The sequence below is a fragment of the Cornus florida genome, unplaced genomic scaffold, assembly GCF_030987335.1.
Source record: "Cornus florida cultivar Cherokee Brave unplaced genomic scaffold, ASM3098733v1 CherokeeBrave_3.0.0_Hap2_Chr04, whole genome shotgun sequence".
Lineage (NCBI taxonomy): Eukaryota > Viridiplantae > Streptophyta > Magnoliopsida > Cornales > Cornaceae > Cornus > Cornus florida.
This window is the reverse complement of record NW_026775574.1, coordinates 84,659,523-84,671,895: the sequence shown is the minus strand read 5'-3', so window position 1 is coordinate 84,671,895 and position 12,373 is coordinate 84,659,523. Positions and strand designations below refer to the sequence as shown.

Here is a 12,373-nt window from a genome sequence, read left to right as displayed (position 1 = left end):
GAACCTTGTCCCACGTTGCCATATCACTTCTCCCTAAATCAGGGGCATTAAATGTTGCTTGGCCGTTGGTTGGTCAAACCTGACATAACATTAATTGTGATTTTAAGGTTTGCTGTCACGACATGTATAATCCCATCATCTTGTTAATTGGGCCTTTCCGAGAGCGAAAACACCTCTTGACTTCTCATTCACCAATCCGAGATCCTCCTAAGTTTCTCAAATATGAATTCCTATAATACGAAAATCCTACCTTCATCTCGTGTTAAGGAGCTCCAATCTTTCAAAACAATATTGTCTGGCGTAACACCAGGGTTCGAGGTATTCGAGAGTTGGTCTCTCGAGGCTTGATGGGCCTGGTGTGGTGCCAGGGTTTGGGATGCTCGAGGATCAGCTTCTCGAGGCTTATTGGACCTGGAGCGATCCTAGGGCTTTGTATGCTCGAAGTTTGATCTCTCGAGGTTTGGTGGGTCTGGAGCAATGTCAGGACTTAGAGTGGTCGAGATTTGATCTTTCGAGGCTTGAGGGCCTGGAGCGATACCAGGGTTTAGAATACTCGAGATTTGATTTTTCGAGTCTTGAGAGCCTGGATAGATTCAGGGCTTATAGTGCTCAAGATTTGACTTTTTGAGACTTTTGACTTTTCAAATTGCCACGGATGATTTGGTTAGAGTTGTGTTGACTTGTCAATATGCCATGTCAACTTCTAACAAGTGACACCCACATTCTGCAATTTTGATTTCTCCGTCGCAGACTCACAGCTTGTGCTACTACCAATGGACTCACTCACTCTCATTTATTCCACGAAATTTCATAAATATTTGGAGTCCGGAACTCCGTACTCTCATCTACTCCTCCTCTCTCTCGCCGGAAAGCTTGACAATTATCCGGTTGCCGGTCGTCATTTTCGGGCGATTACTGATTTGAATCATCAGGTACTGTTTCTTCATCTCTTTTTGGCTCAGAGATCAGCTACTGTAATTGTGTTTTCCCCAGTTTCTCTCTCTTCAAACATATATATATATATATATATATATATATGTATGTATGTATGTATGTATGTATACATACATAATCAGTTGGTTTCTGTGGTTTTATCTACTCCATTTTATTAGGCTGAGTGAAAGACTTTTGTTCGATTGCTTATATTGCTTTGTTTTATAGATTAGACACAATTATGTATAGTGTGTAATTGTATAGATGTCTGTTTTATGCATTCTAATAATTGGTTTCTCGGATTTGCTTTTTACTGGTAAAGTACCATTCAATCCCTTGTGAGAAGTGAAAATGAATTTATTAAACATTCACCTTCATTTTGATTCTCTATCGGTTAATCTATTTTGAGCTTGAAAAATTTATCATGTATTTTGCATCAGGTAACACTTAATTAGTTTAGAAGGCACACATTGATTCATTTAGTGCAGTTGTATTTTATTTTTATCAAAGGTTGTTAAAATTGGGATTTATAATTACTTCAGGGCCTATGTGTTCAGTAAGTTTATTGAGAAGTTCCATTGACAATAATCAATTAATCACTATATTATATGCTTCTCGGGCGGTTTGGAAGACTCTAGGCCCTCTTCCATGGAAGTACAGACAGCAATCTGCCTAGTGGATGATGAGAATAGCTGGAAAACCAATGTGCGACTTGAAACCCTAGCTCGATACCACATATGCCATTTCTTCTTTTTCTTTATTTATTTATTTTATTGCTGTTGTTTTTTTGTTGGGAAATGACTTTTGTTTGCCTTCGCCTTTTTATGCCTTTATTTTTTGTCCCCCTGCGCTGCGGGAGAAAGAGGAGATGGGGAGGGAGCCTGAGTTTTGCCAACTGTAATCTTGAAGGGGGTATAACTTACAAATTGGGGACATTGCAGTTTTGAATTTCTTATGGTAAATTCTTTAGATTTCTGTATGTGTTACATGTCAAATGCAACAACTGTTTCTAGCATCCCTCACATACCTGTGTAAGTTGCAATTTAGAGTTTATATATGCAGTTCACTTTAGTAACTTAATTTAGTGTCATTATGTATGTAACTGGTCCTTTTGGTTCACAAGACCATAGTTCTGAATATCTTATGGCTACATTCAGCTGTTTGGAATTGGAGCCTTGGAATTGAAATTGGAGAAAACTTTCATTCAATTTTCTGTAACTTTGCACTAAAAATTTCTCTAGTTCCACCGATTCCAATTCCAAGGCTCCAATTCCATGCAGCTTAACATGGCATATATATAAATTTAACAGATATTTTATGTCTATATTATATCAACATGCTGTTGGAATTCTGCCTTTGGATAGTCTCACTGATAAGTTAATGACAGGCAGAATTATGGTTTTGTTTCTTTGAACATCAAGTCTAATTTTCATTTCAAGTGCCAACTGAATCTTCATTTAAAACAATGACCATTCGACAGATTCTACTATGAATTTGCGAAAAGGGGGTGCGAAGCCATTTGTTGCTGGTACTACTGATTCAACATCAAAGGAAAAAAGCATGTCTGAGATATCTAGCATCAGCGTTGATCAGTCGAACCATGGTGTGGCAGACATCAGCCTGGATTCTGCACAAGATGGTGAGTGGGAGGTTTATACCAAGAAGTCCAAAAGTAGAGCAGGAAGTGGTGCTGCCAAATCACGGGGCTCTCAGAATTCTAATCCTAAACAACGGGGACATGCAGATGTAGTTCAGAAGCTGGGCATGCAGAGTAATATTAGATCAGGAAAGGGTTGTGGCAGTGGCTTGTCAACTGTGAATGTTGATTCCAAAAGACTACCTGGAAGAGGAAGTTCAAGACCCCAGTCATATAACAGAGGCATTGAGAGCAATTTCACTGGTCCACTGCCTGTAATTTCTCCTCCTTTGGAGCATGGTTGGAAGTGGAAGTCTGATGGAGCTGCTTATACTCTGTCTTCAAAACTTGGCCTTGACAAAAATGAGATCATTTCGAATCCCCATCCTTTTGATGTTAACAAGAACAAGGTCAATGAGATTGGGGATGATGATGATGATGACGATTCAGATGCTGTTGATGATACAGATGATGAACTGCTAAGTGATGATTCTGAATCAGATGAGAGCCAAAAAAGCCACGAAACACGTAAGAGAAGCAAGTTGTTCAATGCATTTTTTGATAACTTGGATAAATTGACTGTTGAGGAGATCAATGAACCGGCAAGACAGTGGCACTGTCCAGCGTGTCAAAATGGGCCTGGAGCCATTGATTGGTACCGAGGCCTGCAGCCCCTTATAACACATGCCAAGACAAAAGGATCAAACTGGCTGAAGCTCCACCGAGACCTTGCAGAAATTTTGGATGAAGAGCTGCGCAGCAGGGGAACAGCGTCCATACCAGCTGGTGAAGCATGTGGCAAATGGAAAGGTCTGGATGAAACTGTCAAGGATCATGAGATAGTTTGGCCTCCCATGTTTGTCATTATGAATACAAGACGAGAGAAGGATGAAAATGAGAAGGTACAGTTAATTTTGTCTTGTTTATCCTATAGGAGTGTTAACTGATTTTTCAATGGAGCTGTCATAAAAGATGCATTATTTTTGGTTTTTATGAAATTCATTTGTTTGCTTGATTTCAATTGATTTTTCTATTTGTTGCAATGTGCTTCCAGTGGCTTGGCATGGGAAATAAAGAACTTCTCAAGGACTTTAGCCCATATCCTGTAGTGAAGGCCAAACACTCCTATGGTCCACAGGGGCACCGCGGGATGAGTGTCTTGAATTTTGAGAGCTCAGCTGTGGGTTATTTAGCGGCTGAGCGTCTGGATAAGCATTTCAAGGATCAAGGAACAGATAGGGAGGCTTGGGATCGTCATCGTGCTCCATTCTATCCTGGAGGGAAGCGCCAACTACATGGTTACATGGCAGAGAAAGGAGACTTAAATATCTTTAACCAACATTCTCCAGGTCCTCGTTCTCCTGACCTACACCTACACTTGATAATTAGATGCACGGTTTTGTTTTTTTGGTCTTGGAGATACAATAGTACTTCTATTAATTTGTTATACAACTATGTTTTGTGTGCTGTGCGATTGATTAGGTAAATCAAAACTGAAATTTGAGATGAGATCATACCAACAGATGGTTGTAAGCCATATGAAGAAAATGAGTGAAGATAATCAGCAGCTTGTCTTTTTTAAGAACAAAGTTGCGAAGGAACAGAGGCATTCAAAAGCCCTTGAAGAGTCTTTTGGTATATTATCTGAGAAGCTGCGCAAAACCTCAGAGGAAAACCGTATTGTGAGGCAAAGAACTCAAAAGCACCATGAAGAAAACAAGGAAGAGGTAATTGTTAACTGCAAAATAAATTGTGTTGATTGATGTTGGGAGTGATTTGTTTCCTAGGTGATGGTTGCTTGCATTACTGCCTTGGACATTATGTGGATGGGTGAGCTTTAAAATTATCATAGGTGGTGGTGTTTGTGCCTGAAATGATAACTATAATATGGACTGCAACCCTCAAAACTTTGGCCATTGTGTTTTTATGAGCATCCTGTATTTTAATAAAATTCTAGTTATATTATTTTCCTTGGATTGGTGAGAAGATATTTCGAACATGCATCTTTGACCATCGGAACAAAATCAATTTTGGACTTCTTTCACTTCTTTGCATGTTCTTGTGGTTTGCATATGCTATTGCTGGCTAGCTACTGTAATTAGTTTTCTTCTCTTTATTCCCCCCTCCAATTGTCTAGTTATAAATATCACTGTTAGATTACTAGAATGCCTTGTAGACTATATCTCGCGTCTAGTTATCTAATTTCCTTCACTATATGCTGACATATAAAGAACTGCTCAGATCTTTGTCAAATTTTGCCTACCTTTGTGTGTCTTGAAAGTGAACGACCAATTTGATAAAGTTAGCTTAGGGTGTATCTAATGAGAGCTTAGAATTTGAATCAAATTATTTTCTCTTTCTTATTTCATGTTTGGGGCTTTTAGTTAGTAGAGATTTAAACTGACTCCTACTTCTGCAAGTTTGTCTTGTGTGAAGGCTCTTTTCTTTTCAATTGTACTCTTCATACCTTCCATGAATTTCTTAGCCACCCTTGAACTACTTCTTTGTATAAGACGTGATTATCTCCTACTTATATACATTTTTAACATGAAGATATATTATAGTATATAACTAATGGCACGGGCGGGTACAATCATTCAATTTCGGCATCTATGGAATATTTCAGGTCCCAAGTTCCGATTTTTATTGGACTTTAGGAGAAAGATGGAGGCATGGCCTGCTTTATCCATTCAGAGATCAGGTGCAAGACAGCTCAGTAACCTTGGAGCATCTGGAGCTCTATCATCATCTTTACCAGTTCCTCCCACCAATATGGAAGAGAGATATCCTAACTTGAAAGACTCTCAACAGTCTCCATGGAGAGGAAAGTTATGCAAATCCTTCGGCTTTTCATTCTTCATTACCTTCGGCCAGTGGGGTAGTAGGTCGCATGTTTTCATCATCCTTGCGGTACTCCTCCGATCTTCATTTTTCTTCTGTTGCACCACATGAAAAGCATTCTGGAAAGGTTCCCTTTCTTTCTCAGTCATCAAATTGCGTTGCATCTATTCCATTTACTCATTCAAGTCAAATCCCATAATTCTAGCCTATCATATCTCGGCTGATATGGTACGTTACATCCATGATTCTAGCTTATCATATCTCGGCTAACAATAATAAAGATTAGGGTTTTCAAGCCGTATACATACTTATATACTGCAGGATAGGGCAGTTGGGGTTTGGGGAGTGCTTATAGGCCTCATCCTGTATATGAACCTTGCCCTCCTTAGGGGTTGTGTGGTGGTTTAGGCATATAGCTTTTTATTTACTGCTGATCATGACCTTCCTCAGCTTCTCTGCGTACCTGGCATCTTTTCCTTTTCATACAATGGCGAAGGCCTCAGTTCTTGACACACTTAAATCACTAATAGATGACATTATTACATACACTTGAAGCACTAATAGGTGACATTATTACAATGATCAATCTGCTGCTAATTTGTGATTTTACACTGGCATTGTTCTATGTAGAACCCATTTTTCTTTACTCTACAGCTGACATTATAAAAAGCTTTTTAGAATCTCAGATCATGTCATCTAGGCCAATGTCATGGTGCATTCAGGAAAAAAGGAAAATGCAAATGTTAGCTTATTATGTCGATGTTCCATCTCCTGCTTATATAGAATGTTAACAGAACCACTTAGATATAAGTTAATGCCGCCAACTTTTAGAAGTTGCAACAGTGGGAGGAAATGAGCAGTTTATTTATTTATTGTTAGTATTAGTATTATTATTTTCTGGTTGCGAGTGTGGGGGGTGGGGGTGGGGGTGGGTTGTATTTGCAATTTATTGCTGAAGTTCCATACCTGATGTTGTATTTCATTTACCCTTCACTTGGGGGTGGTATAGGGATGGCAAATTGTCTTTTTCTCCAGATCCTTGCCCTGCCTTGTGCTACTGGGACTGGTTTTGGGAGATTTAATCTGATTATGGAGGGAGGGGAGGGGAGAAATCTGAAACCTGATTTGTTTGCTAGATGGGGCAACCATCCATCACCTACTTCAGTGCAACCCTTTTTCTGTTGGAATGGGTGATTGGGTATACATGTATCTACTCACTGCTGATCAAGAATCTTATAGTGGTGAAGACTTAATTGTAGATATGAATAATCATTGATATAATTTACAAACACCCATGTTAATATAAATGTTGATATCCTTTATTGTGTTCAGATAATATGGTTCCCATTTATCCATGCTATGTTAAGTAGGATATTGACCTCAAAAGCCTCCTTTGTAGTCTAGGCTTTTACTTTATCTTGAAATGATGGATCCTCAATATGTTTGCTGATTGGCTAGGGCTAAGTTTCAGATTTGTAAAATCTGTAATGCAGTTTGGCCTGATATATGTGCATGTACTTGAATTATTTGCTCAAAACAAATGAAAAAATAAATCGAGTCGTTTATGAATTTATGAAGTTCATGTTAACAAAAATGCATCTCTCTTCGATTTTGAGAGTTATCTCACTTTTGGTTAATTTCTCCAAGTGAGTGTTTGAAACATATGCTCATTTACTTTACTTTTTTCTTGAGATTGTGAACATGTTCATTTTTTCTTTCATTTCTTTTATTAGTTAGACTTTTTTTTTTTTCCTTTTCTTCTCTCTCTCTCTTTCGTCCTGCCATGCGTTTGACCACTAATTCTTTTTTTCTTCTCTCGTTCTCTTGGGTCCCGCTTTTCTCTTGCTTGGTTTCTTAGATGGACTATCTGGAACAGTTCTTTAAGGACCAACTCAGAATCATTCAGGAAGGCCGGGATGCAAAGGAGGACAGTTTTGAGAAGATGCAACAACAGGAGCGGGAGAAAGTCAAACAAACAAATGCCTCTAATACATCTGATCACAGGCACAGGTAATATGCCCTTTTTGAGTGCTAGCATTGCCTGTTAGCAACTATTCTATGTTTTAGCCTACCTTACTATACTGCTGCTTTATATTGTTGTTGCTGTTTTGGTTTGTGAAGAATCACAAATATCCTGGTTTGTAAATAGGATTAAAGCAATCAAATAGGTGATGCCTTTGCGTAAATACACTCATTTGGTTAGTTTTGGCGTTGGGTCGGCACTGGCATTTTGATCCGTGTCTTCCCCAAAAACAAGGCGGGAAGCTAAAGCTCAGATATATGGTTTATTGGTAAAATGCACATGTCTATTCAGATTTGCATGCGTGTTGGCTGGTTTAATAATTATGTGGCTAGTTGTTTTATGCAAAATTAAATCATTTACTGGTCTTATTTGGTCAATAAACTAACATATATTTTTCTATGTTTTCTGTTGTTTTTAGTTTCTCTTACAGTCTTCCGGATGTAGAGCTGAAAAAATTGTTTTCTGGTCTTTTTTGGTCTAAGTTATTATGAACTTCTCTACGTCTCATTTTCTTTTCCGAACCTTGAACATAGTTTCTCTATGTCCCCTCCTATGAAATTCGGAAGTGCCGTAGTTAATTTTCAGCAGCTATTTAGTAATCACATAGGGACATATTTATAAGAAGCAAAAAGAAGATAATATCTATTTTAGAAATAGGTTAATTTTTATACATTTTCTTCACAAAACTCATTCTTGTGAAATAACTATGGTTGAACATGTTATTATCCTCCCATAAAATTTAAAAATCAAGTCATTATAGTTTTGTCACCAAATCATTATTTGTTGATGAAATTTTGGAAACAATACCATTAAAATAAAATTTTATCATAAAATAGCATTACAATTAATTTTGGAAATATTTTCATTCCAAATTAAGGACTTTTTTTATCAAAAAAATAAAAATTAAAAACACACCCAATTATTTTTACAAACTGGATCAGAAATGGGTCAACTTGTTCCAACCCCTTTTTTTTTACAAAATGGATCTTTTGTGATGGCAAACTTTTGATATTGACTTCAACTTTCAACAAATTTAAAATGATAAACAAATTTTTTTATTTTTATTTATTTTATTTTATTTTTATGCTTAAACAATGTTTTTTTGACTACCATATTAAGTTGAAAAAGACAAATATTAACTTAATTTGATAAATGGTTACAAAAACTTAGGAAAATGATAATCACACCGAAGGATTTGGCCGACTCCTTTGGCAGAATCTACGTGGCTGCGTAGGTGTCAAAAAATTAATATATTCTATTCTATTTTGCCTCTATGCCGCCGCCACCAATTGCTACCATTAGTGCCTCCAGTACCTTCGCCGGTTGGTCTTCGCCGCTGCCAGTACCTTTGGCGGCGCTAGAACTCGCTGTTGTTGGCCATCTTCCTTGCAGCCGTTGATCTCCATCATGCTTGCAATCGTCGATCTCATCCTGACCCGTGCACCTTCTGTTTGGTCTCTATATTGGGGTTGTAAAAAAAAAATCTGTTTTCGTTCTCAATGCCACCGGTCCTTTATTGATCTCTGCCTTACCTAGCTGACTGCCGTCAGTCTCTCTGCTCCGCCGCTACGCCGATTGTTTCGTTGATCCCGTTTTTTGCTGATAAGAACAGATCCTTGCCCACTGTTTAGAGTAATGGTCCGGTAAACCGTTTTATGCTTTCTGTTGATGGTAGTTCGTGAGTAGGACGAGGAGATCGTTCCACGTAAGTCAAGAAATCTGAGATCAGTATCTAAGTGGAGATCCAAGCAACACAAGGGATTCTCTAGGTACGGAGATTAAGAAAGGGAAGGCCGACCTCGGTACCGTATGAGCTCGAGCTTATCAGAAGATAGCTATTAATGTGGTGGTTGTTGTCTTAAAGGCTGATTAACACCCCTATTTATAGTGTTTACCTCCTCGGTCAATGTCTTTTAGTCCTTTGGCTGAGCCTGCTCTTACCAAAGGTTTGAGGGTCTCTTCTTTTGACGGATGAGACATTAATGGGTGGGTCGCGGCGCTTTGCCCCTAGTCAAAAGAGGTATCGGTGCTCCCTAATTAATACGGGTCTTATCAAACGTCTTTCGCAATTAATACATTCCTTATCCTTCCTTTCTCGAGCTTAGGTACCGAGTATCCTTTCCCCCTTGTGTTGGCCTCGGGCTGAGGCGAGCCCTTGGATCTCAGCCACCTATCCACATGTCCTCAGATTCCCATACTTCAGGGGGGGGGGGGGGGGGGGAGGGATAGGTCCTTTTCGAGGTCCTGCCATGAAGCCCTCGCAGGATTCTATTCCGGCTTTATCTCGAGGCCTTCCTAGCCGAGAAGGAAAATGCACAAAACAGATTAGTCGAATTCGCTCTTTCAGAGAGCGCCCTTGAACGAGCCAGGGGGGGAGGAGCCCATCTGACTGGAGCGGGGCGCGTCCACAGTAGAGGAAGGGTAGCGACCCCTTCCTCGGCTAGCAAGTTTAGTTATCGGATAGGTAGCTTGAGAATACCTAATCCACCGTAGACACGACAGGTAAACGCTGGCTAGTTGTGCCTATATTACAGGGGTGGCGCCACTTAATCAGCTAATGTGGCGTGGTCATCAACATTTTGCCCCCTGCTCGAGGTTGTCAAGAGAGGAGCTCGAGCAAATCACTAACTTAGTTTAATTTTGTCATTATTATTTCTACTGAAGGGTCATGTCATTTAAGTACAGAATAGTCATATCACTTCAAGGGGTCGTGTCGCTTTGGCTTCTCGATCCACGTGTCGCCTTTTTATTGGTGTGTCAGACTAAGACGCTTCGGGTCTCGAGTCGCATCCTTTCATTAGCCAGAGGCGCAACGCTTGGGATGCCGAGCCCCCATATTTAAGTCGTACCAAAGCATTTTTTTTTAAAGGCACCAACAACACTCATCCTTACTCGCCCCTCGCAAAAAAAAAAACCTTCTTGTTCAAAGCAAACGACAATGGCAGTTCGTGATGATGTCCCCGATGTCCCTCCTTTGAATGAATGGCGAGTTGCCCCATACTTCGGCCCGAGTGACACCTTCTGGGTCAATAGCGATGCATTAAGCGAGGTAGACGAGGCTTAGGAAAGCACACACTTGTTCGAGGGAGAGCCTTACGCGCTCACTGGGGTACCCATTCAGCCTAACTCAATTTTACGATTCAGGGTAGAGCGTGGTGACTTTCCTCATTCCAGCGTTGCCTTTACGAGTCAGACCGGTCATGGACGAGGGTGGGAGTTATGGACAGACCCGATTCTATCTGACGTTGAGTTCTCAGGGATTTTGCAGGCTTTAAAAATTACGGACGCTATCCGAAACACCCGAGAGTTAACCATACCTCGGGATGTCCATGACCTCGCCCTCCTACTGTCTCGGTGGAGCCGAGATACCCATACTTTTGTCACTTCTTGGGGAGAATTCACCCTAACCTTTGAGGACGTGGTGCAGCTTATGTGGTTGAACGTGTTTGGTGAACAAGACCCCAGCTCTTGGTCTATCCCTGAAGACGAGGTCAAGCTTGCCTCCAAGCTTCGTAAAGGCGTCACCTCGGCAGGGAAGATAGCCTCGCGCTATCGAGATACTGGACTTCTTGAGGAGTTCCTAGAGACGGGCAAGAAGTGCACGTTTGTATCGCTTCTACGCTATTATTTTTTAGACTTTACCCCCCAGGGTCAAGAAGGGGAGGAGTCTTTTAGTGGCCCGAAGTGCAGGGACTCAGCTCGCCTTGTCGCTTATATCTTATCATGGTTATCCAGATTTGTTTTCCCGGGGCCTCCCGATGATGGGCCTTGTCCTGACCTCATTCCATTGGCTGTCAGGCTATCTTATGGTAAAAGCTTGCCCTTGGCCGCGCTGTTCTTGGGTACTCTTTATCATGAGCTCGACTTGGCGCACGCTTGCATGGAGCGCTCCGTGGATCGCATGACCGTGGTTTCTCCCGTCAACGCAATTTTCCTTCAGATGTTCTTGTATGAGCATTTTCCAAAGTATGGTCCTCGTCCAACAACGCTGCCTCGTGACAGCGGCTTGAAGCGGTCTTTCCAGTGGCACAAACTTGGCACAAAAAAGAAATTGTCTGAGTTTATTGACAGGGAGAGTTGCTTCGTAGCTCACCCATACACCCATGGACCTCGCGTCGAGTGCTGCACGTCGAGGGATGGCATGGTGATTTTAGGCAAGTCTTTGAAGCGTACTCCAGCCTTGACCATCATAGCCATGACCTCGCCTGGCTATCTTCCCGCTCTTCTTCCCCCTCACTCGGGCGTAGGTAAGGTTTACAACCCTCACAGGGTGGCTCGACAATTCGGGTTAGATCAGGGGCTTCTTAGGGATTATGGCTACGGGGCGCGATAGGATCACAACACCTATGCTCTAGGCTTTTCGCGCTTCCTTGATTCTGAAGAGGCCGAACTCCTCGGAGATCGCCAAATTCTTCATGTGCCCTTTACTCTCAGGGTTGGGAGATTGGCTGTAAAGACAAGGGCATATTGGAAAGAGATAATTCTTTCTTTTAGGAAATTTGTAAGTAGCACTCCTATCCTTGTCCCTGCCCGAGCCTTGTTAAAAGGTGATGCCTCGTTTCGCACTTTCAAGAATACATTTGTATCCGCGAGAGGTAAACCTTGTGGTACAGCGGGTTTACTTCCTCTACTCCTACCAGCTACAACTGCGCCCGTGATAGCCCTCCGTGCTACCAAGGCGCGCCGGGACAAATGTAAGGCTGATCAAGACGTCAGCACCTTCATACCTGCAACCGCTTCTTCGAAGAAAGCTAAGGTAAAAAATGTATTCTACCTCTACTTTCTTATCGACTCCATGCTGATTAGTTCATTTTTTTTTTATATTAGGATGCTCCAAAGGCTCCCGCTGTTGCAAAAGATCCTATTTCCTCTGAGGTCCCTCATTCGCCCGCCCGAGCTGGGGTTTCTTTAAGAACAAGATCTCGCGCTACTCACCCAAA

The 12,373-nt window shown here is 41.1% G+C and overlaps 1 protein-coding gene across 2 annotated transcripts; it reads left to right on the top strand.

Annotated features, from left to right (window-relative positions):
* The first annotated feature begins 739 nt into the window (after window positions 1-739).
* LOC132303742 (protein SUPPRESSOR OF GENE SILENCING 3-like) lies at window positions 740-7,933 on the top strand. 2 transcript variants are annotated; one of them, XR_009481317.1, is made up of 6 exons: window positions 740-932; window positions 2,414-3,471; window positions 3,624-3,918; window positions 4,052-4,296; window positions 5,196-5,479; window positions 7,269-7,373. XR_009481317.1 is itself a non-coding variant. In XM_059801133.1 (6 exons), the coding sequence occupies exons 2-6, from the start codon at window positions 2,422-2,424 to the stop codon at window positions 7,576-7,578; spliced, it is 1,761 nt and encodes a 586-aa protein (XP_059657116.1). In that variant the 5' UTR covers window positions 743-932; window positions 2,414-2,421; the 3' UTR covers window positions 7,579-7,933. The 2 variants fall into 2 exon arrangements, 1 of the variants encoding a protein (XP_059657116.1); XM_059801133.1 differs by lacking the exon at window positions 5,196-5,479 and adding an exon at window positions 7,560-7,933 and having other exon boundaries at window positions 743-932; window positions 7,269-7,420.
* The last annotated feature ends 4,440 nt before the right edge of the window (window positions 7,934-12,373 follow it).